The 21,832-nt window shown below is 37.0% G+C and overlaps 2 protein-coding genes and 1 long non-coding RNA gene across 3 annotated transcripts; 1 reads left to right on the forward strand and 2 right to left on the reverse strand.

Moving 5' to 3' along the window:
- The first annotated feature begins 293 nt into the window (after positions 1–293).
- Positions 294–1,658, forward strand: LOC147934576 (uncharacterized). The gene is made up of 2 exons (XR_015570935.1): positions 294–1,010; positions 1,106–1,658. It is a non-coding gene; the product is annotated as an uncharacterized LOC147934576 (long non-coding RNA).
- A 128-nt stretch (positions 1,659–1,786) lies between these two features.
- On the reverse strand, positions 1,787–3,299 carry LOC104724347 (thioredoxin H2-like). Its single transcript, XM_010442807.3, has 4 exons — positions 3,102–3,299; positions 3,005–3,010; positions 2,553–2,669; positions 1,787–2,086 (listed from the first exon to the last, which is right to left on the reverse strand). The coding sequence occupies exons 1-4, from the start codon at positions 3,237–3,239 to the stop codon at positions 1,955–1,957; spliced, it is 393 nt and encodes a 130-aa protein (XP_010441109.1). The 5' UTR covers positions 3,240–3,299; the 3' UTR covers positions 1,787–1,954.
- Positions 3,300–4,197: 898 nt separating this feature from the next.
- On the reverse strand, positions 4,198–8,377 carry LOC104724348 (poly [ADP-ribose] polymerase 2-like). Its single transcript, XM_087475954.1, has 18 exons — positions 8,133–8,377; positions 7,776–8,025; positions 7,538–7,683; positions 7,368–7,449; positions 6,946–7,181; positions 6,682–6,808; positions 6,416–6,471; positions 6,257–6,330; positions 6,095–6,141; positions 5,953–6,002; positions 5,782–5,844; positions 5,614–5,694; positions 5,392–5,502; positions 5,225–5,300; positions 4,981–5,123; positions 4,766–4,839; positions 4,549–4,654; positions 4,198–4,454 (listed from the first exon to the last, which is right to left on the reverse strand). The coding sequence occupies exons 1-18, from the start codon at positions 8,304–8,306 to the stop codon at positions 4,362–4,364; spliced, it is 1,989 nt and encodes a 662-aa protein (XP_087332080.1). The 5' UTR covers positions 8,307–8,377; the 3' UTR covers positions 4,198–4,361.
- Between the last annotated feature and the right edge of the window lie 13,455 nt (positions 8,378–21,832).

Raw genomic sequence — 21,832 nt, forward strand, 5'->3', positions numbered from 1 at the left:
CCAAATAAAGGTAATGCAGATGAGTTCCGATTATTTGTTAAAAGTAGAATTTTTTGTTGTTGTTGCATTGCCGTTGGTTGAGCCAGGCCTAGATGTAAGATGAGTTAGATGTTATTGTTAATCTCCTATGACACTTCTAACTATATGTACAATCGCAATATTTACATATGTAATTTGGATTAGCTCAAAAAAATTAGAAGTTTTTAAATTATACAACAATAATAAAAGTAGAAAACCGTAAAAATCTAACATCATCACTATATGTAAAAATAAAAATTGTCCCATGATATGCTACGGATAAAATCCTTGTATTGAAGAAATCTCATCCTTCTCTCGGCTGTGAAACTAGATATCTACGTAAGATTGAAATTTGGAACATGAGCCCTAAACGCCGTTCTTAATCATATTTTAGTTTTTACGTTTTTATCGAGATGGTATACGCACGAAACAAGCTAAGAATACACAACTCTTATTCTTAATCTCTTGTATCCATTATGCTTATGTAAACTGGTTGGTTTGCTAAACCATTAACTCAGATTAGGGATTCTGTTTGTATGCCTTTGGCTAGTTTAGAGATTGTGATACAATTTATCATTGATCATCAAACATATCGTAAAGGAAGTCCATGACAGCTCAGATCGACCAAATCGAATGCATTTCAATCAAAGCTAGCTGCAACATAGAACCACTTTGCAAGATGAGCTTCATAGTCTGCCACGATCAGTCCAACTATTATTTGGCATGTAATGTGCATTTGAGTGAACCCACCCCTGCAGATAATAATATAGAATGACATAAGAAGAAAAGTCAGGAGACATACTCAGACATCAATCTTTTTCACCTCTCTTAGATATCACTGTCTTTTAATGCATTAAGTTTTTGCAGCAATAGACAGACAGAAGCTATCATTCATGATCCACTTGATCTTCTACATTCCAATTGATCCATTGAAATTCTTCATTCGTTACACTTTGACTGGAAGGGCCTGGGATCTTGTCATAGAACAAAGGGTAAGCTGAAGATCTTGATTCTTGAACAAAATGGAGGATTCAGTTCAATTTCTTGTCTGATGATTTTATTGCCGAAATCATGAATCTTGCTGCAGATTGCATTCACAAGGAAGAGAAATTTCGGGAGAGAAGAGCGTGAACTTAGATGGGCACACGCCCAAAGGACCCCCCTTCATGGCCTTGACCCACCTGGAACTGGGTTCACAAAACACAACAATTATGCAGTATTCAGTCGGTTGGCTAAAGATGCAAACAGACGCGCCGAAATAGCTCGGTAAGCCTTACATTTTAAACCTTAACTGAACGCCCATATTTCTTGATGTAAGGTTGTGTAAAGGGTCATGGATGGACCATAGATTCCAGCTTACCATCTTCTTGCAGACTGAGGGAGCTGTCGACAGTAAAAGGACATGTGGAGTCAGTGGTGAAGCGCAAGGGTCCTGGCATCAACACAATTCAGCAACCGTACACTGTTTGAGGAAAGGAACACAACTAAAATCATGCGTCTCTGCTTCACATATGTAAATGTCAATGTGTGTATGTACATAAGTATCCGTCAAGTGCCAGAGTAATATAGGCCCACTGTTATGTGTGTTCTGTAAAAAACCCTCTTACATCTGAACCTGCTATAACTATACTTTGCAACAACAACACTCTTCCTCCTCAGTAAAACTATATCAACAATCAAATACCGAGCTCAGGTGATCTAAAAGAGAGTAGAAGAGAAACCTTGTGAACCAGCTGAAGAATCATCCACACTGTACCATACTAAAGCATTTGAACAAATCATTTCAAATCAATTGTTGAATCACACAAAAGGTCTTATAGTCTTGAAGACACAGCAGAAACAACAGAGTATAGTACAAAGCCGCTCCCAACAACATACCATTTATTATAGAGTTTACAGATATGGGTTGTTGGTGAAGGTTTTAAAATAATGCTCACTATGCCCTGAGTTTGCTAACTTTGCTCTCAAGTTCGTCCTTTTTGGCTCCAATGATCCTTTCAACCTCTTTACCCTTTTGGATCAGCACAAAGGTTGGCATTCCCGTCACATTAAACTCTTTAGCCACATCCTGAAAACATTAAGTCATGCAGTAAGTTTATATTGTTTGTCAATACAATTCAAATAACCAGAAGCATGAAAGGCTGAACCTAACTTCAACAAAACACTCCATCTTATATCAGAATCCTAGTGACTTTGCAGTTGTACCGATCCATATCGGACCAAACACAGTGAACTATGGATCAAGCAGAGTAATGAGGGATACAATCATACAAATGTCAGAGACACATAAAGCTGAAACTTTGGTGGTAACAGCATAAACCATGGCAGAGATGCAGCAAGTTTAAAATCTTTTTACCCCAATTTCACCAGACTCTTATCTTATAGTATCAGAATTACATTGACCTGCAGTTAATACCATAAAGCTATCTAATGTCTTCCCACAAAATTGCTTAGATATCACAACACTCAATGTAAAGGCACACTTAAGACAAACAAAAAAAGATGAAGACTTTATGATAGAGAGAGATACTTACAGGAAGCTCATCAACATCTAAATTGACGAAATCAACATCAGTGAACTTATCAGCCATGGCATGAATCGTAGGCTCAATCATCCTACATGGTCCACACCATGACGCCGAGAAATCAACCTGATAGATTTAAGATATCGTAACCTCTGTAACTAACTCTTTATTGCTAACCCAAACACTAACACACCATAGACGAAGGCAAGCACATCACAAGCTCTTCACCTAACGAATATCAGAGACGAGAGCACATCACTCTCACCACTAACCATCAGAGAGCACATCACTCTCTCACATAGCACATCGCTAACATTCAACAACAATAAGCATCACCCTCCCCACGCACACATAGCTTGTATTTAAAGAGAAGAACTTCAACGGCCCTCCTTAGCCAAGTCAGCTCATTCAACTAATCTTCTTTAAAACCGATTGTGTTGATACACCAATCGTATCGCAACCACCATCTTTCCACACAAAACTAAAATCTCAATCAAAATCCCAAATTGATTGATTTACACACCAAAACTGAATAGAGTCTGAGACATCAGACAATACCAATTTGTTCGATTCTTTGATCTCGTTGTAATGAAGTTGCCACCGAGCTGAAGAGCTAAACTTGAGGAGGCGACTTGGCTCAGATTCAGCCCCTGCATCTTCTCCACTTCCAAACACAGCCGATAGAACTCCTCCCATTCTCTCTTCTCTTTTCTTTGGTCAATGATCGTGTCGTTTTATATTCAAACATTGTGTCGTTTTTTTCTTAAACTATTTAGTCAACTACAATTGCTTGGAACTACAATTGCTTGTGAGTAAGGGAGCTTTGTTAACTCATGAAATTAATGGTGGACAATAAACAAACCGGACCAAACCGAAATTGGAGAACCAATCAGACCAAACCGAAATGGTAATACCAAAAGTCGATATGAAATTTACCAATAGATTATTATGATTTGGATTTTTGCCGTTGCTGGATTTGTGTGTATCAAAAATGTTGAAAAATACTTAGGTTGGCCGCTCTGTATTCACCCCCTTCCTTCTCGACCAATCAGAATGTTTTATCTAATATTTTATTTAAAAAATAAATCAAAACTAAATTTAAAAAAGTAAAACTAATTAAGGAAACAATTTCTGTATACTTTTATTTAAAGAAAGTTAAATATTGTTTTGGTTTAGATTTTACAATTAAACGAGGTTATATATCGGTTTGGGTTTATAAATGAGAATTAGGGTTTAGATTTTATAATTAAAATGAAATTATATGTCGGTTTGAGTTTACAAATGAGATGGTTAGAGTTTAGATTTTACAATTAGAATAAAATTATATGTCGGTTTGGGTTTACAAATGAGATAGTTAGGGTTTAGATTTTACAATTAGAACGAAATTCTATGTCGGTTTGGGTTTACAAATGAGATGGTTAGAGTTTAGATTTTACAATTAGAAAGAAAGTATATGTCGATTTGGGTTTACAAATAAGATGGTTAGAGTTTAGATTTTACAATTACAACGAAATTATATATCGGTTTAGATTTATAAAAGAGCGGTTTAAGTTTTTAATTTTATAATAAACGTGTACAGATTTTATTTCTTTATTTTATATTAGGGTGATCCCAAGTATTACTCAAAAATGTTAATATGATTAGATTACGGGAATTCGAAAAGCAGCAATTTTTTTTAATAAATCATTAGTTGACAAAATCCCAATTCCCAAGCCAAATACAAAAGCTACTCGAATATTTGTTAAAGATAAAACTGTTGGGAATTTGATAAATTATTTGATGATGAGGTTCAAAAGCTTTATACATAGAGAATCAGTTTTAGTGCTTGTACTTGAATTTGACTTGGATCACATAACGCATCTTGATTTGTTCCACATTGTAGACTATATATTCGTTGTGCAACAACATCCCCTGCCAAAAAAATAATTAAAGTCAAGTTGACTTTCAATTTGGGAGAGTTTTATTAAGATTTTGTGAATGTGTTGAAGCGAAACCAATAAAAAACCTCGGAGCATGAACTTTGCACTGGTTTGCCAAGTGGAACAACAACACCGTCTTCTAGTGTCTGAGCCTCTGATGGGTTTGGTGCTGTTTTCCCCACACCTTTTGTGCTGCAACCATCATCAGTCAGTTACAAATCAGTGTTTATATGTTACAGTACATAAACCGAATTCATGGACAAGGAACTTGTGAGTGAAATATGAAAGACATTATTTGCGTACCTTAGCTTCCCCGGGGGTAAATCATCCGCGTTATAATCTGAACATAGGAGTTCATTCATGTCTCCCAAAGCAACCTAGCGAAGTGTATATATATCATTAGGAAAATTGAAAGGGATTTATGTTGGATATGCGATAACGAGGTCCTGTTGATAAAATAGGAGGTTTGTTTGTTGGCTTCCGTGTGAAATGAGCAATAAGAGAAGAAGAGAGGATACCTCACAGAGCAGCAGAACGCCGTCATTAGACCTGCGGTTAGCATAGCAATAGTTTGCGCTCTTCGAGAACATATCAGCAAAGTAAACCCCTTTTCCAAACATGAAACCAGTTAAAGGCGCTTCAGGAGGAGCTATCCGGAGACCTGTTTTGGTTAATTCACCATGCAGTTGAGATCCCCCCAAGGAGAGAAGAAAATTTAGAAAACAATAAACACTTGGAGAAAAAAAAAGAGAAACCTGTTACCTTGAGATAAAATACCGGCCCAGTTAGTGAGACGTGACCCATGCCAGAGTAGCATCCTGTTCTTCGAACTTGAAAACTACCAAGAAAAATTTAAGTCTCACAGTGCCAAAATGAGAAATCAGGTTAATGCGTACAGTACTGACAAGATTAAAATACACATAACATACCTGTTGGAATCTGTCAGCTTCAACACCTCTTGAAGCTCTAAATAGTTGAGCTATCTCAACTGTGTATCCCGAATGCATTTTTGCATGAGTGTTCTCCATGTAACGGGCAACCTGATTTTGGTTTTTAAGGAGTAGACAGCAAAAGGTTTAAAACACAGACATGCTAAAATTCTCGAGTATCAAAGATATGATCATTCGAAGTTCACAAAACAAAAAAATTACCATAGAAAACTCCTCTGAATCGGCTCCTACTGGCGTCAAACCACAATTAAGTTGCTGGTAGTGATAATATAAAGGATCATCCTACAGCCATTGCAAAAACAATTATGTCATATCACTAGAGAACTATACCACAGCACATAGTGATTTCATTTACACTGACTGACTTACCTGCAATCCCCAGTCGACTGACAACAACTTTGTCGCGAGTTCAATTTCACCTAATGCTTCAACCTTACATTATAAAGTGATATATTAAATACAACACAAAACATATAGCACCCAACCATTAATTTCCTGAAGACTAAAACTAGTCATGTAGGAAACACTACGAAAAATTACCATTTCTATTTTCTGTTTCAACTTTTGAGGAGTGTCGATAACAAACTGACCTGTTACAACTCAGAATTTAGACGTTAGTGAATGTTTTTGCTATAATATTATCTTAAACTTAAGCATAGATGTAAAATGCATATGTACTTACTCATTTTCTTAAAACCAAAATCATGTGGTATCACAGTATAGAACTCTCTGCATCAACAATGACACAAAGTTAGGCTATCTCAAATCTATATTCTTTTTGTGGTAAACAGTTATGTAATCAACTAAAAGCGACACATAGTCTAGCAATTAACAAATGGCCTACCCACTCAGTTCCTCAAGCTTCTTTCTATCAAACCGGTCAATCACCTCCGAGATTCTCTTCAACACCTCATAACCCTAGATAGATCGAAGAGAAGCTATTATGTGATATCACAACAAACTATGATTTACAGAAATGAGACCAAACAGATACTATATTTACCTTTGAAATTGTGGACTTGCTTATTTTGCCAAGTGGCAGTTTGTTAGCGTCATATCCTTCAATTACAAATTTTGAAAATATGTAAGAGGATTGTGACAAACAAAAGGACAGGAAAAAAGGTAGAAAGTACAAACTCAGATAAAGGGAGACCAGAACTAATTAAGAAATAGTGTATCAGACATAAAAGCAAAGGAATCTCAACCACTGCTAAATTTGCCAATGGATACTCTCACTTGAATGAAGTGATAAAAGTAAGACTAACGAACCTATCTCCATCATGTGCTGTGCCATCATGCTGACATTACATATAAGAGAAATGAACTTGGCAACCCGAGTATCTAGTTTTGAATTTTCAGGTTTAAATTCGGAAGATGAACTGGGAATATCATTGACCTGAGTAAAAAGAATTGTGAACTAATTAAGAGTAAGAGCACATTTGAACAATGAGAAAATTTACAATTGCAATTAAACAGAGGAAAAAAAGTAGTTATGCACTCAAAACCCCATTGCAAGGATTCCAAAACACTCACCGGTGAATCGTTCTCCTCTTTTCCATAGTCCATTTCGAGCCATGTATAGGACTTGGGATGAGGAATAAATTCCTTTCTACGAGGCCAATAATTCTTTGTCTTGTCAAAGAACTTATTCCTAAATATTTCTATGGCAGGATGACATGAGTAATAAGGCCCATCTAACTTACTTTGTCCTTTCACACCAACTCTTCCCCATCTGGTGTAAACCATGTATGTCTTTTTAGTATCTGACTCTGCACAAATGCACAATAAAGAAGAGAGAACCATGAAGAATGACAAAGAGTCCCCAAAAGCTGTAACTGCTTCAAGAGGTTTTTTGATACTCAAACAAGACAACTATTGTCTTCTTAATCTTGAAAAGTAGCAAAAACAGCCAAGCAACAAGGAAATTTAAATTTTAAAGGTCTTGGAAGACTGACCTAGGACTTGTAGGACAAGGAACTTGTTATTGTTATCCCTGACATTTGTCTGATTTAAGATAGCATCATAAACATTATCACCCTACAACATTCAACAAACACCCCAGTTTCTAGTCACATTCATGAACACAGTAAGAAGCAAAACTCAAGATTAGGTTCACAATCCTTACTCTTTGTAGAACATGGTACTGTTTCTTTATCTGATCAGGAATCCATTGATCCAATACAGCTGCACCCTTCTTTGTTGCGGTTACGATTTTCTCTTTTTTCTTGTCCTCTTCAAACCCATTTTTGTCATCTTCAGCTTCATCTATCCCTTTAAAAAACGATACAAACACAATAATTAAGAACATTTCCATACAAACAATACAATCCCAATAAACGAATTCACATCAACAAACTCATTACCAGATTTGACTGGTGCGTTGGAATCGTTACTAGCGTCATTGCAGAGTCTCTCAAGAAGTTCTTTTTTGGTTCCTGTTGTATCTAAGCCTTTCTTGTTAGCTTCCTCACGCAACTCCTTCACAATCATCCCACGAAATTCGCTAATTGCAATCAATTTGTTCGATTCATCAGTCTCATCAGAAGAATCTAGGTTTGTTTCCCTCTTCCTCTTCGATTCTTCCTTCTTAGTGTCTTCTTCAAGCCCCTCTATCTGCACGACGAAACAAACACCCAAAAGCAAATTCGAATATTAACAAACAGCAAAAGAAGACTTCAATGGAAAAATCGATTCAGAGAGACAGAGATAGGGATACATACCAGAACGGCTTTGACTACGGTAGTACTGAGTCCACGTTCGGCGAGTTTTGAACGGAGTTCGTCGACTTTGAGCTTGCTGGCCATCTTCGTACTTCGAGTATTAGTTCCGCGAACAGGGAATGAGACTGAGGAATAAAATATGTTTCTACTTCGGAAGAGAGTTCGCGCGAACATCTTAAGAGTCTTTTCTTCTTCCTTGTAGCGGAAGTTACGATAACGCAAAGATCTCGTTGAAGTAATAAACTGAATACAACCCTAAGCCTAAAAAAACTTATTTATAATAAAGATAAAAGTTTTAGAATATTCTTAGAATAAAAGTAATTATTTAAATAATTAAATAAATGTATTATGAAATAATAAAGATATTTGGAATTACATATTTAATATATGCTCCATCACCATCAATGGCCTCCCTTGAAAACTTTAGGGCTTTTCTAAATTTAATTTTTAAACATTAAAATAAAGTTCATGCTGATTTTTGCGGATTTTGCCCATATTGCTTTTTGAATATTGAAAAGACCCCAAACTTTAGTAATGAATTCTTAAATCTGCTTCTAAACTTTTTTTAATAAATTAATTCAATCCAAAATTTATTTTCTACCATTTATAATTTAAAGAATATTTTGAACATATCTCAAATGTGCTCATTGTCACTTAAACCGGACACAAATTATACCATAGTTTTTACTAATTTATGGTTCGCCACTAATCAATTTCGAACGACAACATGCATACAAATCATACATCCTAAACCTATTATTAGACTAGGGTTGACTGATGAACAATGATCACAATTATTTTTATTAGAAAGATAGATCAGATTTACAAACAATTTTCTAATTATAATTATATTAATTTTTGTCGGCCTTCTTAAATGGGCTTGTCTTTGGATTATATGCAAAAGAAATCCAACAATCCAACATATACAAAAAAGGAAAACGACGTTGATACCTTCGCTGGAAAGAAGAATCGGATCCTGCTGAAAAGACCTGAGACAGCTGCTCGAACAATAGTGCTGGTGGTTGCAATATCCATGACAAATTCACCATATCGAATCTCTTGAGAGAAGTAATCAAGATCCATCAGGTTTCTTCTCTGACGAAACCACCTGAACTGCTACAAATCTTTCGACCAGTTCAAACATGCGATGACAGGCTCCGCAAAGTCAAGTTCCGTTCCTAGCACCCTGCTTACTCAGATTGAACAGCCCCCTTCTAGCTCCGGCGACCACCATTTCCTTCATGTAACAACTCTTCAATCCGGTCTGGTGGAAACAAGTACAAATGGTAGTGGCTCAATCCATCATCCATATCCTATCCAAACCGGAGCTGTGTCAAGAAAACTAGTTTGGTGTAAAAGGTTTTCTTGCTTGTATTGATCGGAGGCTAAAGCTCTTATATACATACGCATACAATTAAACCTAAGTACTTACATATATCACACAAGTAAACTTAGACAATATGAATATTACATATACACACATATATCTCTCAATACCCCCCCCTCAAGTTGGAGTATGAAGATCACAAATACCCAACTTGCCATGAAACTCATCAAACTCTTTGCGACCAAGCGCTTTAGTAAGAATATCAGCAAGCTGTTCTTTAGTACCAACATATTGAGGAGCAATAACACCACAGAGGATCTCATCACGGATAAAATGACAATCAGTCTCAATATGCTTCGTCCATTCATGAAACACCGGGTTCTTACTAATATGAATAGCCGACTGATTGTCACAATGAAGTGGGATCGGATAAGAACAATCAACACCAAGAAACATAAGAAGCTCCCGTAAACATAGAAGTTCACACACAATTACCGCCATCGAACGATATTCAGCCTCAGCCGAAGAACGCAAAACCACATCCTGTTTCCGTGTGCGCCAAGACACGGGAGAACCTCCAAGCTGAATAAACCAAGCCATGAGCGACCGACGACTAAGCGTGCATCCAGCATAATCAGCATCACACTAAGCCGTAATACGGAGATCTGTACCAGCACGCAAAAGAATGCCCTGTCCCGGACTATTCTTCAGATAACGAACCACACGAAGCGCAGCTTCCCAATGAAGCTCCTGGGGAGCATTCATAACTTGTGAGAGCATATGAATAGCATAAGAGATATCTGGACGAGTCACACTGAGATAAATAAGTCGGCCCACTAAGCGATGATACATGAAAGGATCTGGAAGAACTGCCCCACCCGCTCGCGCAAGGTGATGGTCTTGCTCAAGAGAATGAGAGACCGGTTTGGCACCAAGCAAACCCGAGTCACAAATGATATCGAGCGTATACTTCCGTTGACACAAATACATGCTTTCAGAATATCGAGCCACTTCAATGCCTAAGAAGTATTTCGAAATACCAAGATCTTTCATATGAAAGCATGAACTTAAATATGACTTGTTGGTACCGTGATCCGTCACTTTGGATCATGGGCTTGGGCCTTGGACAGACGTTGAAAATGGGCCTAAGACGGACAAATAAGATGGGCCAGGACGAAATGAAACCAGCCGATCGGCTGAGATGCGGAACACCGAAGTAAAAGAATAACAGTTGGGCAAAGCATCTTGGAGTTCGGAGATGGTTCAAAAATCAAGCAATAAATCGAATTAGTGAGAGCACGGGATTTGCGGAGTAAATTGATTCGACTTTAATTGTAATTAGACTATAAATAAGAGAGGGTGGGGATGTAGAAGGGGGTCGAAACTTTCACTTGGCAATAATACCTCACTTTCACTTTGCAAATAACTATTTATTCTTTTACTCTGCTCGGAATTAGAACGGTGATAAATAGTGAAACAACCGGACTTAATTCACTTCGGAACTCAGGTGAAAACCTTAGTTCTCACATGTCTTGAAACCAGCGATTATCTGTGGAGAACTTCCAGTAACAATGAGATCATCAACGTACACAAGAACATGAATCCGTGTATCCGCATCCGCGAAAATGAAAAGAGAGTAATCCTTCACACATTGTTTGAAACCATAGTCTTTCAAAGACGTAGAAAGCTTGCAAACCAACATCGAGGCGCTTGAAGGAGACCATAAAGAGACTTATGTAGACGGAAAACCTTTGTCTTATCATCAGTTCGAAACCCTGGAGGAAACCAAATATACACTTCTTCGTCTAAATCCCCATGTAAGAATGCATTGTGTAAATCGATTTGATGAACCTCCCAATCACGAGAAAAAGCAACTTCAAGAAAGGAACGAACTGTAGTCATCTTGCAAACCAGTGAAAATGTCTCGTTGTAATCCAAACCCTCTGTTTAATTATTGCCAAGAACAACCAATCGGGCCTTATATCGTTCAAGTGTCCCATCCGACCGACATTTCAATGTAAAGACCCATTTACAACCCAAAGCTTTCTTTCCTGGAGGAAGAGTCTCAACAGTCCAAGTGCCCTGATCCTCAAGTGCATCAACCTCCACACGGACCGCATTCCGCCAATTTTCATCAGGAAACCCTTCAGCATATGTTTTTGGAATAACACCAGCAGTTATAGCCGAAAGAAAAGCACGATGGTGCTTTGAAAACTGAGATCAATCCACATAAGAATCAATTGGATACCAACTGGAGTCCGTGAAATCACCATCCGACTCAACCTATGCCGTGTTAATGACATAATCCTGAAGTTTAGTGGGGACAAACTTTTGTCGGCAACCTCTGCCCATGGGAATCATTTCTTGAACGGTTTCCGACTCCGGAGACTCGGCAGAAGACTCGGTCGGAGACGGAGACTCGACAACAATATCCGTATGTGGCGGAACAGCCGCACAACCTCGTGTAGGCGGCGAAACCAAATCCGCACCCAGTTCAACTGGGACAACAACCGAGGGTTGAGTGTGAGAGGAACGAACACCAAGAAGTAAAGAGAAAAACTCATCACAGCAATCAATACCCTCGTCAGGTCGAGAGGTCAGAGGAGAAGAAGATACCAACATAGGCGGGTCCGTACTCGTAGAAGGCGAGACAACATAGGGAAACTCTGTTTCCATGAAAATGACATCGCGAGACATAGAAATCACACCACTATCAAGATTATAAACCTTCCAACCCTTTTTCCCAAACGGATAACCAAGGAAAATCGACTTAGTGCTCCTAGAAGCAAACTTATCACCATCCCGGCGTTGATCATGAACGTAACATAAACAGCCAAACACCCGAAGGTGATTCATTGGTGGTGGTCGATCATATAACATCTCAAAAGGAGTCTTTCCATTGAGAACCGCAGTCGGTGTGCGGTTAATCAAGTAACCTGCGGTCAGTGCACAAAACTTCAAAATTCCACTGGTAGAGCGGCTTGGAAACATAAGGCCCACGCAACGTTTAGTATATGTCGAAGTCTCATGAATGATTCCTTTTTCACGAAAGAAACCACTAAGGGAAAGAAACTCGGATCCATTATCACTCCTAATTGTCTTAATCTTCCTATCAAATTACCGCTCAACAAGAGAGACAAAGTCACGTAGTGTAGATTTGTTATTTATTTAGATGGCAACAAATATAGCCATACAGCCCGCGAGTAATCATCAACGATGGTGAGAAAAAATCTTGACCCACAAATTGTCGTAGTCCGATAAGGACCCCATAGATCACAGTGAACTAATTCAAAAACCGATGATGTCTTATTAATACTCAAAGGGAAAGAATCATGTGTTGGCTTAGCGCGTATACAAACGTCACAAGACTTGGAATCAAAAACACAACTACTAGTATTATCATTAGATAACTTCAACATCTCCATTGCTTTAGATGAGGGGTGCCCCAAACGTCGATGCCATAGATCATCAGTTTGCTGGTACAAGATTTGTGTCATTGCCGCTACATCCACTCCTCTAAAGAAATAGAGTCCGTTTACTAGCTCACCGGCTCTAATCCGCATATGTGTGATGCGGTCCTGAACAACACAAAGTCTATCAGAGAGCTGAAAGATACAACCCGTATCTCTAGTGAGTTGAGAAACTGAAATAAGATGGCATTGAAGACTATCCACAAAGAACACATTCGACAATTGCAGCTTAGAACCCAAACACACAGTTCCCTTTTTAGTTGCCACAGTAAAACGTCCGTCCGGTAGCTTGATATAAACCGGGGACATATCAAAAACTTCAACAAAGAACTCAATGCTTCCCGTCATGTGATTAGAAGCCCATGTATCAATAACCCATGATTTGATAAAATACTTACCCAAGAGTCGCTCACGTGTGTCTGACTTTCGCTCGTTAAGCATCTTCTTCAAGGATTCCCATTCTTGATCACTTAAGCCGATGATTCCTGAACGATCAGCTTCTGTGATAACCGAATTAGCAACAACAGATGGTTGAGTTACTACCACCTGGTTGGCATGAGCTGGTTCGACGCTCTTGGATGGCAAAGGCAGAGTTCCACGTAGTTCAACATGAGAACTACTCGAGCTTCCCGATTGTGTAGTTGGGAGCTTTGAGCCGTTCGACCAAGGATGATCACCCCACCACCAAGGATAGCCAATCTTGTGAAAAAAGTTGGCAGCAAGATGTCCAGTTCGTCCACAACTAGAGCAAACCGCAGCTGGATCGCGAAGCATACTCTGTTGACGAGAACGAACCAAAGTTTGTACCGCAAAACTCGCACCTTCGTTTTGTTCTTCCAGCAAACGGCTCCCTCTCTTGGAATCCTCATCCTGAGTCACAACCTGATATGCCTCATCAAGAGAAGGCAATGGATTACGAGATAGGAGAGAGGATTTTACCGCACCAAACAAGGATTCATCTAAACCCATAAGAAAATGGTGAAGCTTATCCTCCTCACGCTCCTTTGCAATCTCTTCCACAGTTTTAGCTCTCTGAAAATCCGCAAGACTCGTCCACAATTTGGTAAGCTTCCCATAGTATGCTTCCACAGCTGTACCTTTCTGTTGACAATTGGCAAGCGCTGTTTTGAATCGCTGAACCCTTTGCTCGTTCTTCACAGAGAAACGCTTTTGTATATGCGTCCACAGATCACAAGCGATTTCATGGTGAGACAACGAACTGCTCAAATTCGGTGCCACCGTAAGCTTGATCCACGAAACCACCATGGCGTTATTCGCCCACCAGTCCTCAAGGTCATCTGAGTCATCACTCGGTTTGAGAATCGATTCATCAAATTGATACTAAGATTTTTATATGTCCTAGCAGGTTCAATTAACCTTATGCAGTTGTAATACTTAAGGTGTCAATCCAGTTGGAAAACTTTACTATCACTCAAGATGCAATCAGGATTTCACAAGTCAAGCCAATTCAAAGAGAGTGTTTTTATCTAACAATCCTAGAATGATGAAAATGCAAAACGGAAATGAACTACAGAACTAGAAACGGAAATGAACTACAGAACTAGAAACAAAAATGTATGGCAAGAAGTAAACAAAAGTAAAAAACGAAAATGATTCTAAGCATGAAGAAACGAAACAGTCTCAGGAATGTAATATCAATCAAAAAGATAAAAGTCCTAAGGATGGGAGTAATTGATATCGGTGGAGTATCCTAGTCTACAGAGTGTTTAACATACGACAAGCAAACTATCCCTAAACAATGAACATCACAACTTAGCTAATCCAATCTCTTGGCAAAAGCTACTCAGACTCAACCAGTTCCATACCTAGCTCTCGCTAGAGAAACATGGTCGAGCAGGCATGACAAACAAGTTCATTCACGTCAACAAACATCCTAGACAACTAATCTCTTAGGCTAGGAACGTAAGTCTCTAGCACTAGTTGGTCAGACATTTCATCAACACCTTTTGGGTGTGGAAATGTCTTAAACCTAGTTCCAATTGATCAGAGAGAAAATAGTAATTCTAACACTAGTCCAGAAGGGAATCATACAAATCAAAGCTTAAACACCCTACATCCTAAGATCCTCCACCTAGTCTATCCCATCCCCAAGAACCTTAACACTACTCAAATCCGGAAATCATCACCAAAGATACAAATCCAGAAAACATTGAACAAAGCATAGTAGATAGAAATAAATGAGAAGAACAACTTTGTAGAAGAAATCAAGTACAAAAACTGAATAAACTCGAAGACGTCTGATTACAAGTCTCAGAGCGTTTTTTGGTGGCTAGGTCAAACCTTAGAAAATAAAACGAGATAAAAGATAAGATGTCCCAAACCAAGACTTAAAAAAATGTATATATAGTAAAAAAATGTGAATTCCTAAAACTTAAAACGACAAGATCGAGCGTCGGTTCGGGAATCTCTTGATGCGTGTGAAACCAAACATGTGCGGTCGAGTCGCGTGTCGTCTCTCCCTGGGGTGAGATCGAGTGAACGGATCGATTCGAGGTCATACGACTCGAGGTGGGTCGAGTGGAGGTGACGCGACGCGAGCTGGGTGTATATGTATCCACTAAAATGGTGATAAATCTTGAACCACGCCTCTGATTGACTTGAAATAAACGGAATTGGAAAGATGACTCAATTCCCTACAATTTTGATGAATACGTCGAAAGCTTAATCCCAAAGTAAAATCTTCACTCGACTCGATCAAAGAGGTTGAAGAAGTCGGATGTCTAGCGTGGTTGGTCGAGAGGAATGACATTTCTTCCAGGCGTGGTGGATCGAGTAGGATGCTGGTGCTTCTTCCTGGGAGCGCGTCCAAGTCGCATGCCAGTTGAGTTGCATGTCTGGAGTCGCATGACTTGAATCGTAGGGTTGCGTTACTTGAGTCCATTCGGTTCTTAGAGTCTGGATATCTTCTAAACACTTGAAATTCTCCAATATGTAAGATGTATGCAAAGATGATGCAAGAACTACCTAATCATGCAAAGTGTATAAAAGAGACTAGAAAATGATTCAAAACAATGAGTTATCCTAGCTAAACGCATGATAAATACATGCTAAGGAGAGACAAAATATAGACATATCAATTCATCAGCAAAACCAAACTTCTTTTTTGCTCAAAGGGCAAGACGTAGATTCAATGCCCATTCATCATAGTTGGGTCCTCGCAATTGTGGCTGCGAGATGATAGATCCGGGGTTATCCCCAAATGAGAGATCATAAGGGTCAATTCTCCGACGCATAGATTCAGGTCGGGTAGACGTCATGGTTGAGGTAGGTTTAGTAACAGATTCTTCTGTCATCGTCGAGAGAATAGAGAGAGAGTATATCGATTAGAATAGATCAAGATACTTAGGTCAAAAAGGGATAGAAACCGTACACAAAGCACACACATCTTACCGTGGAAATCCAAATCCACCAGTAGGTTATTGGTGCGCCAGGATTCGAGGAACGTTTGGCGCACCAATAACCTACTGGTAGATTTGGATGTAGTTTCCTTTCCACGGTGAGGGGTTAGGATCAATGCCTTGCAGGGCCAGCTTAGGTCCATGGGGGCGGCTAGCGGAGGGCTAGTGGAATCCACGGGACAGGTAGTCACACAATTTGATGATCTTTGAGAACATAGTTTGGTCGGAGTTCGATGTGTTGCAAAAGGCAATACTGGAAGCTAAGAGCTGACAACAAGCCAAGAAGCTTCAACTAGAGAACAAAACATAGCAGCCAAAGCCAGATGTCGTAGATATTGAGGCTTGCGTTTGTTTCTCAAATGCAGCGTGGAAAGCGACGTCGAAGCACTGTGGTTTGGATTAGATAATTAAGAATCATCCGTCTGGTTCGACTCAACAAAGAAGTACGTCTCGACCCTATATGTCTTTTGTTATTGTAGCAGATACTTTAGTATTGAAAGCGGCTATCATGGCAGCCCTAGCAATGGATGCTGTAAGGCTGGTCTGCAACTCGGATTGTCAGGATCATATAGGTCTTGTCAATTTTGGTGGGCATGCTAATGAACTCAATGGTCTGTTGGAAGATATTAGATTTCTTTCGCTTAAGTTGTTGTCTATTTCTTTCCATTATGTACCTCGTTCAGAAAACATGGAGGCTGATGTTTTGGCTAAAGCTAGTCTGCTATAATGTCTCTTCCATAAATGGAGTTTGAGCGATTTTAATATTAAGTATGAGTTTAAAAATAATAATAAAAAAACTATTTAGTGAACTACGATTGCTTTTGGGGAGCTCATGAAACTAAAGATGGAAAATAAATTAACCCGACCAAACCGAAGCTGGAGAACCAAAATCAGACTAAACCAAAATTGATAATACCAAAAATCGATATGAAATTTACCGATAGATTATTTATGTATCATCTTTAAGAAAGAAAAATTGTTAGTAAATGCTTTTTTATTATATTCAAAAAAATGTATATTAGATTTTTGCAGTTGTTGGATTTGTGTGTATGAGTAATGTTAATATGGATTAATAGAGTATTTCATATATCTCTCCATCTGCTGATTTTAATATTTACCAGATATTAATATTTTTGATACACACAAATCCAGCAACAATATGCTGCAAAATGCTGAATTTAAGATATTTCTCGAGTAATTGTTTTTATACATCCTCATTTAATTTGAACTAGTTAAGTCAAGCAAATAAATCATATTTTTTGTACCCCGATTTGAACTAAACCAAGCAAAAATATCATTTTTTGGTACCATTATCATCTTACTAATTATGTGGTTTATAACCAAGTGGTTTTGGTCTAGTGGTTTCCACTTGAGGAAGGAGTTGTCATGTTGGTCCAGACCAGGGATCGATTCCTCTCAAGTGCGAAAATGCTAGTCATTTCCATTTAGTCCGGAGTTTTCACCCGGTTTTCTCTCGGTCCTGGAGAGATTACGGACCTCGGCCCTGAACCTTCTTATTAACAAAAAAAATAAATAAATTATGTGGTTTATTTTAATGCTTCCAAATCGAAATGATAAGGGGAAGACAATGTGTTAATAACACCATCACCATAACTGGAGAGCAAGTATTACTTTTCCAATTCTTTTTAAAAATTGATATGAAGATTTGTACAGCGAATAAATAACTACAATAATAATAATAAATAATTTAAAGGATATTTATCTTGGAAGTAGTATATGGAAAAAAACAAAAAGTATCTGAAGATGATGACAAATCTTTCAGCTATACAAATCATCAACAATAGTTTTTCATATAAAAATTGTGTCTCCAACAAGTGCAAACAATTCTCTCTCATTTTTTACGTAAAACAAAACCATAATGAACAATTTTAAAACAGATGGAAACTCAAAACTTAAAATGATAATCACTACTTTCATTTTCCTTTCTAACTAAATCAAACATATCACTTCAGAATCGAATGATCATGGAAGACATACCTTTGGAGGAAATTAAGATGCAAATATTTGATGAAGTTTACATTTGTTTTGGTTTAATTAAAAAAATGAGTTTGACTTGATATTAGACATATATTTTAAGCAAGTGTGTGTTTTTTTTGTTATAAATCGGTTTTGAGTCTTTAATTGTGAATTTGTGATTAGTCACATTTTATTTGTGATATATTTAAGTTCTATGTTTTAAGTGATCCACAAGCAACTAGAAAAATCTACTTTGTATTTTGTAAAAGAAGATTGATATGAATAATTTTTTTGAATAAATTCTCCTTGTGGATATTGATTAAGATTTGAATAGCGCATCAATTAATATAAATATAAATAAATAATAGGAAAAAGGATATCTATCTTGAAAGTTTTGGAAGAGAGATGACAATCTTTGAGAAAAAGAAATTCTCAACCGCCTTTTTAGCTTTCGATCAACAATAGTTTTCAATATAAAAATTCTATTTTGAGCGAGTGCAAATAATCTTGTCATAAAGCAAAATCATATATAATTTTTTTTTGGAACAAATGAAAAATCAACACTTAAAAGTGATAATCACTACTTTCATAGTCATTTCTAAATCACATCACCTCAAAATTGAATCATTTATGAAAAAATTTATAGGAAAGACATAACCTTGGAGGAAATTAAGATGAATATATTTGATGAAGTTCACTCTTGTTTTGGTTTGAATAAAAAAATGAGTTTGAATCGATTTTAATATAAAGATTAGAGAAGAATTAAGACATGTTAAGATCATTGTGAATTTCTAAAGGTACCGACTTGCATTTTGTTGTACAACATTCAAAAGTTTTGGAAAATAGTTTGAAAATTTTAGGAGAAAACACTTTGAAATAAGTTTGTTGAGAATGAAAAGGATAAGTTTGTACAAAGTATTCATTTTGATGAATCTTATGTAGGTATCTATTTATAGGACCCAAATCGAATTGATTTTAATGTAAGCAAACTAAATCGAGTTGAAGAATTAATGGAGTTTGTTAAAATTTATATATTTAGTTATGTGGACACATACATAATGTACTCAATAATTAATTTTTACTTTTAAGTTTTTCGAGAACAAAACCAAATAAATTAAAATCATAAAAACACAAATGTCCATTAAAAACAGTATTTTTAGGATGGTAAACAAATTAAAATCAAATCGAATTACGAGTTAATTTTCTACTTTACTTTCTAGATTCTAGTATTGTAAAAAAAGTATCTTCTTATAATTAAAAGAGAAGTACAAATAAAATAATGTCCAAAATATCTAGCACAATTATTAAAATTGCCACTGAATTAAGCTTTAAGGAGAGCCTTAATTGAAATTCGCCAGGGTAATTTGGTATAAAAAATAATAACAAATAATCACATATCCAGGTTCGCGCGTTTTTACTAAACCCGACCCAGTTGTATCAGATTTCAGTTTATTGGACTCTGTTTTATGTTTCAATCCTTTGTTGGCCCTTTAATTATTTATTGGACTCTCTTTTTGATCCATATTGGGATCGTGCAAAACATAACAATCAAATCACCAAAAAATTAGAGATTGTAATTTTTCTAATTTGCAAATTAAATGCCATAAAGTTAGCTAGCAATAGCTAACATACATACCCAAAAAACTACTCCTTAAATCTTCATTGATATCACATAATAACTTTTAAAACAACATAAATATAAATTGCAAAATCATAACTAATAACCATATTTACTCAATAATCATCCCTAATTAAAAGCATCTTTCACGATTATTAAAGCTTCAACTATTAGCAATCATAATTGTATTCTTATGATCAAATCTACAAAATATTCGATAAATAATTGTCATCCAAGATGTGCACCAAACAAGCGATTTGATACTCTAGGTTTAGCTAATATATTATAAATAGACTAATAGTATACTCATTGGAAACTCATCAAAGCAACCAAATACCTCATTACTTAACCAAACACTGGCTTCATTCCTTCAACACCAATGGCGCAAGCAATTGCTTTTCTCAATGATATTAAGATGTCTTGGACGTCTTGGTGAGTGCAAGTTCTGAGTCCTGCACACCTGGAAAACATACACAAGACAACCAGGTTTGGTGAGACTTTTGACGTGATCCTCGCTGATGAACATGTAAGTCAGGCCCGACCCACCCCTACAGCATCTAAAGCATGTGCTTTAGGCCACATAATATATTCTAGTTATGTAGGAATCTCTACAAAACTATTTCTTAGCTGAGTTGGTTGTGTTGTATGGGAAAGAGTCTCTTGTCATGGTTTCAAACCTCAAAATGGACAGTTTTTGTAGTTTTTTTATTTTTATAAAATATCACATATAAAAAATGCTTTAGGCCACAACAGCTCTAGGGCCGGTCCTGATGTAAGTTAAAGTCTAATTTATCCAACAACAAAAATATGATTGATATCGTAACTAACCTCGCTAATAACTCCATACTTTTATAGGGAACAAAGATACATACTTCTATCAAGAAGGATTGTATTATCCGTTTTCAAACCCATATGGATCGAGGAGAATAGAGAAGCGTTCAAAACTTTGGACTGGCGTCAATTCAGACCAGTTGCTCATGTTAACAAAATGGGTTTCTTGACTCAAACTATTGTAACGAAGATTGATCCTCTGTCTGATGACCCCCACCTAACCTCTTACTACTTTCAAAGATGTTTTGACTGGGTTCTTACTTAATGCAAACATGTTAATCGGTAAAGAATCTTCTTATACATGTTATTTGCTTTATTTAATAATCGTTTAATAACTTATTCAAAATTCTACCGTGTAGACATTGTGGAACAAGTTGTCAATGTTGGTGAGATAGAAACAATCGACGTCAATAATAAACTAAGTTCGACTTCCAACTACTAGATGAATTGTAAGTTAAATACCACTATTCAAAACTCATGTAAATTATTATTTTATCATTTAGTTTTAAAGACATCTTATACTAGCTTCATAAAGGAATGATAGGCTACCCGTTACCATGTACTTTTTAGGGATCTTTGCCGAGCAGAATTTTGATACCTGTGAAAATGCTGCTGGTGAGATGGTGATATGTTTAGTCGCTAAAATCAAGACCTACAAAGGACTTTCTTCCAGATATCCGGAGCATAGCCAACTCTTTTAATACATTGTCATCAATTAAGTCCAAAATCATAGATGGCAGTGAAAGACAAATAGATCGCAAGTTTCCAGAACGACGGTCGGAGGTTAAAGACATTGAATTAGCCATCGGCGGAGTGAACGAGTGAAATTGAAAGGAAAATTAATTTCTATGAAATTAGAATTCTAAAAGAATGTAATCTTAATGGGTAGCACATTAAATTAAATGGCTATATATGTAGGTCTATATCGCTTCCTATATCATACTAAAATAAATTTGGTAATGATTTGAATATAAAAAATAATTAAACTTAACCTGGAACATCAATGGCAGATGAACATTGATTATTTTAGAAAACTTTCCCTTAGTAATTAAAAAAAA

This window comes from Camelina sativa, chromosome 11, assembly GCF_030686135.1.
Source record: "Camelina sativa cultivar CO46 ecotype springtype chromosome 11, ASM3068613v1".
Lineage (NCBI taxonomy): Eukaryota > Viridiplantae > Streptophyta > Magnoliopsida > Brassicales > Brassicaceae > Camelina > Camelina sativa.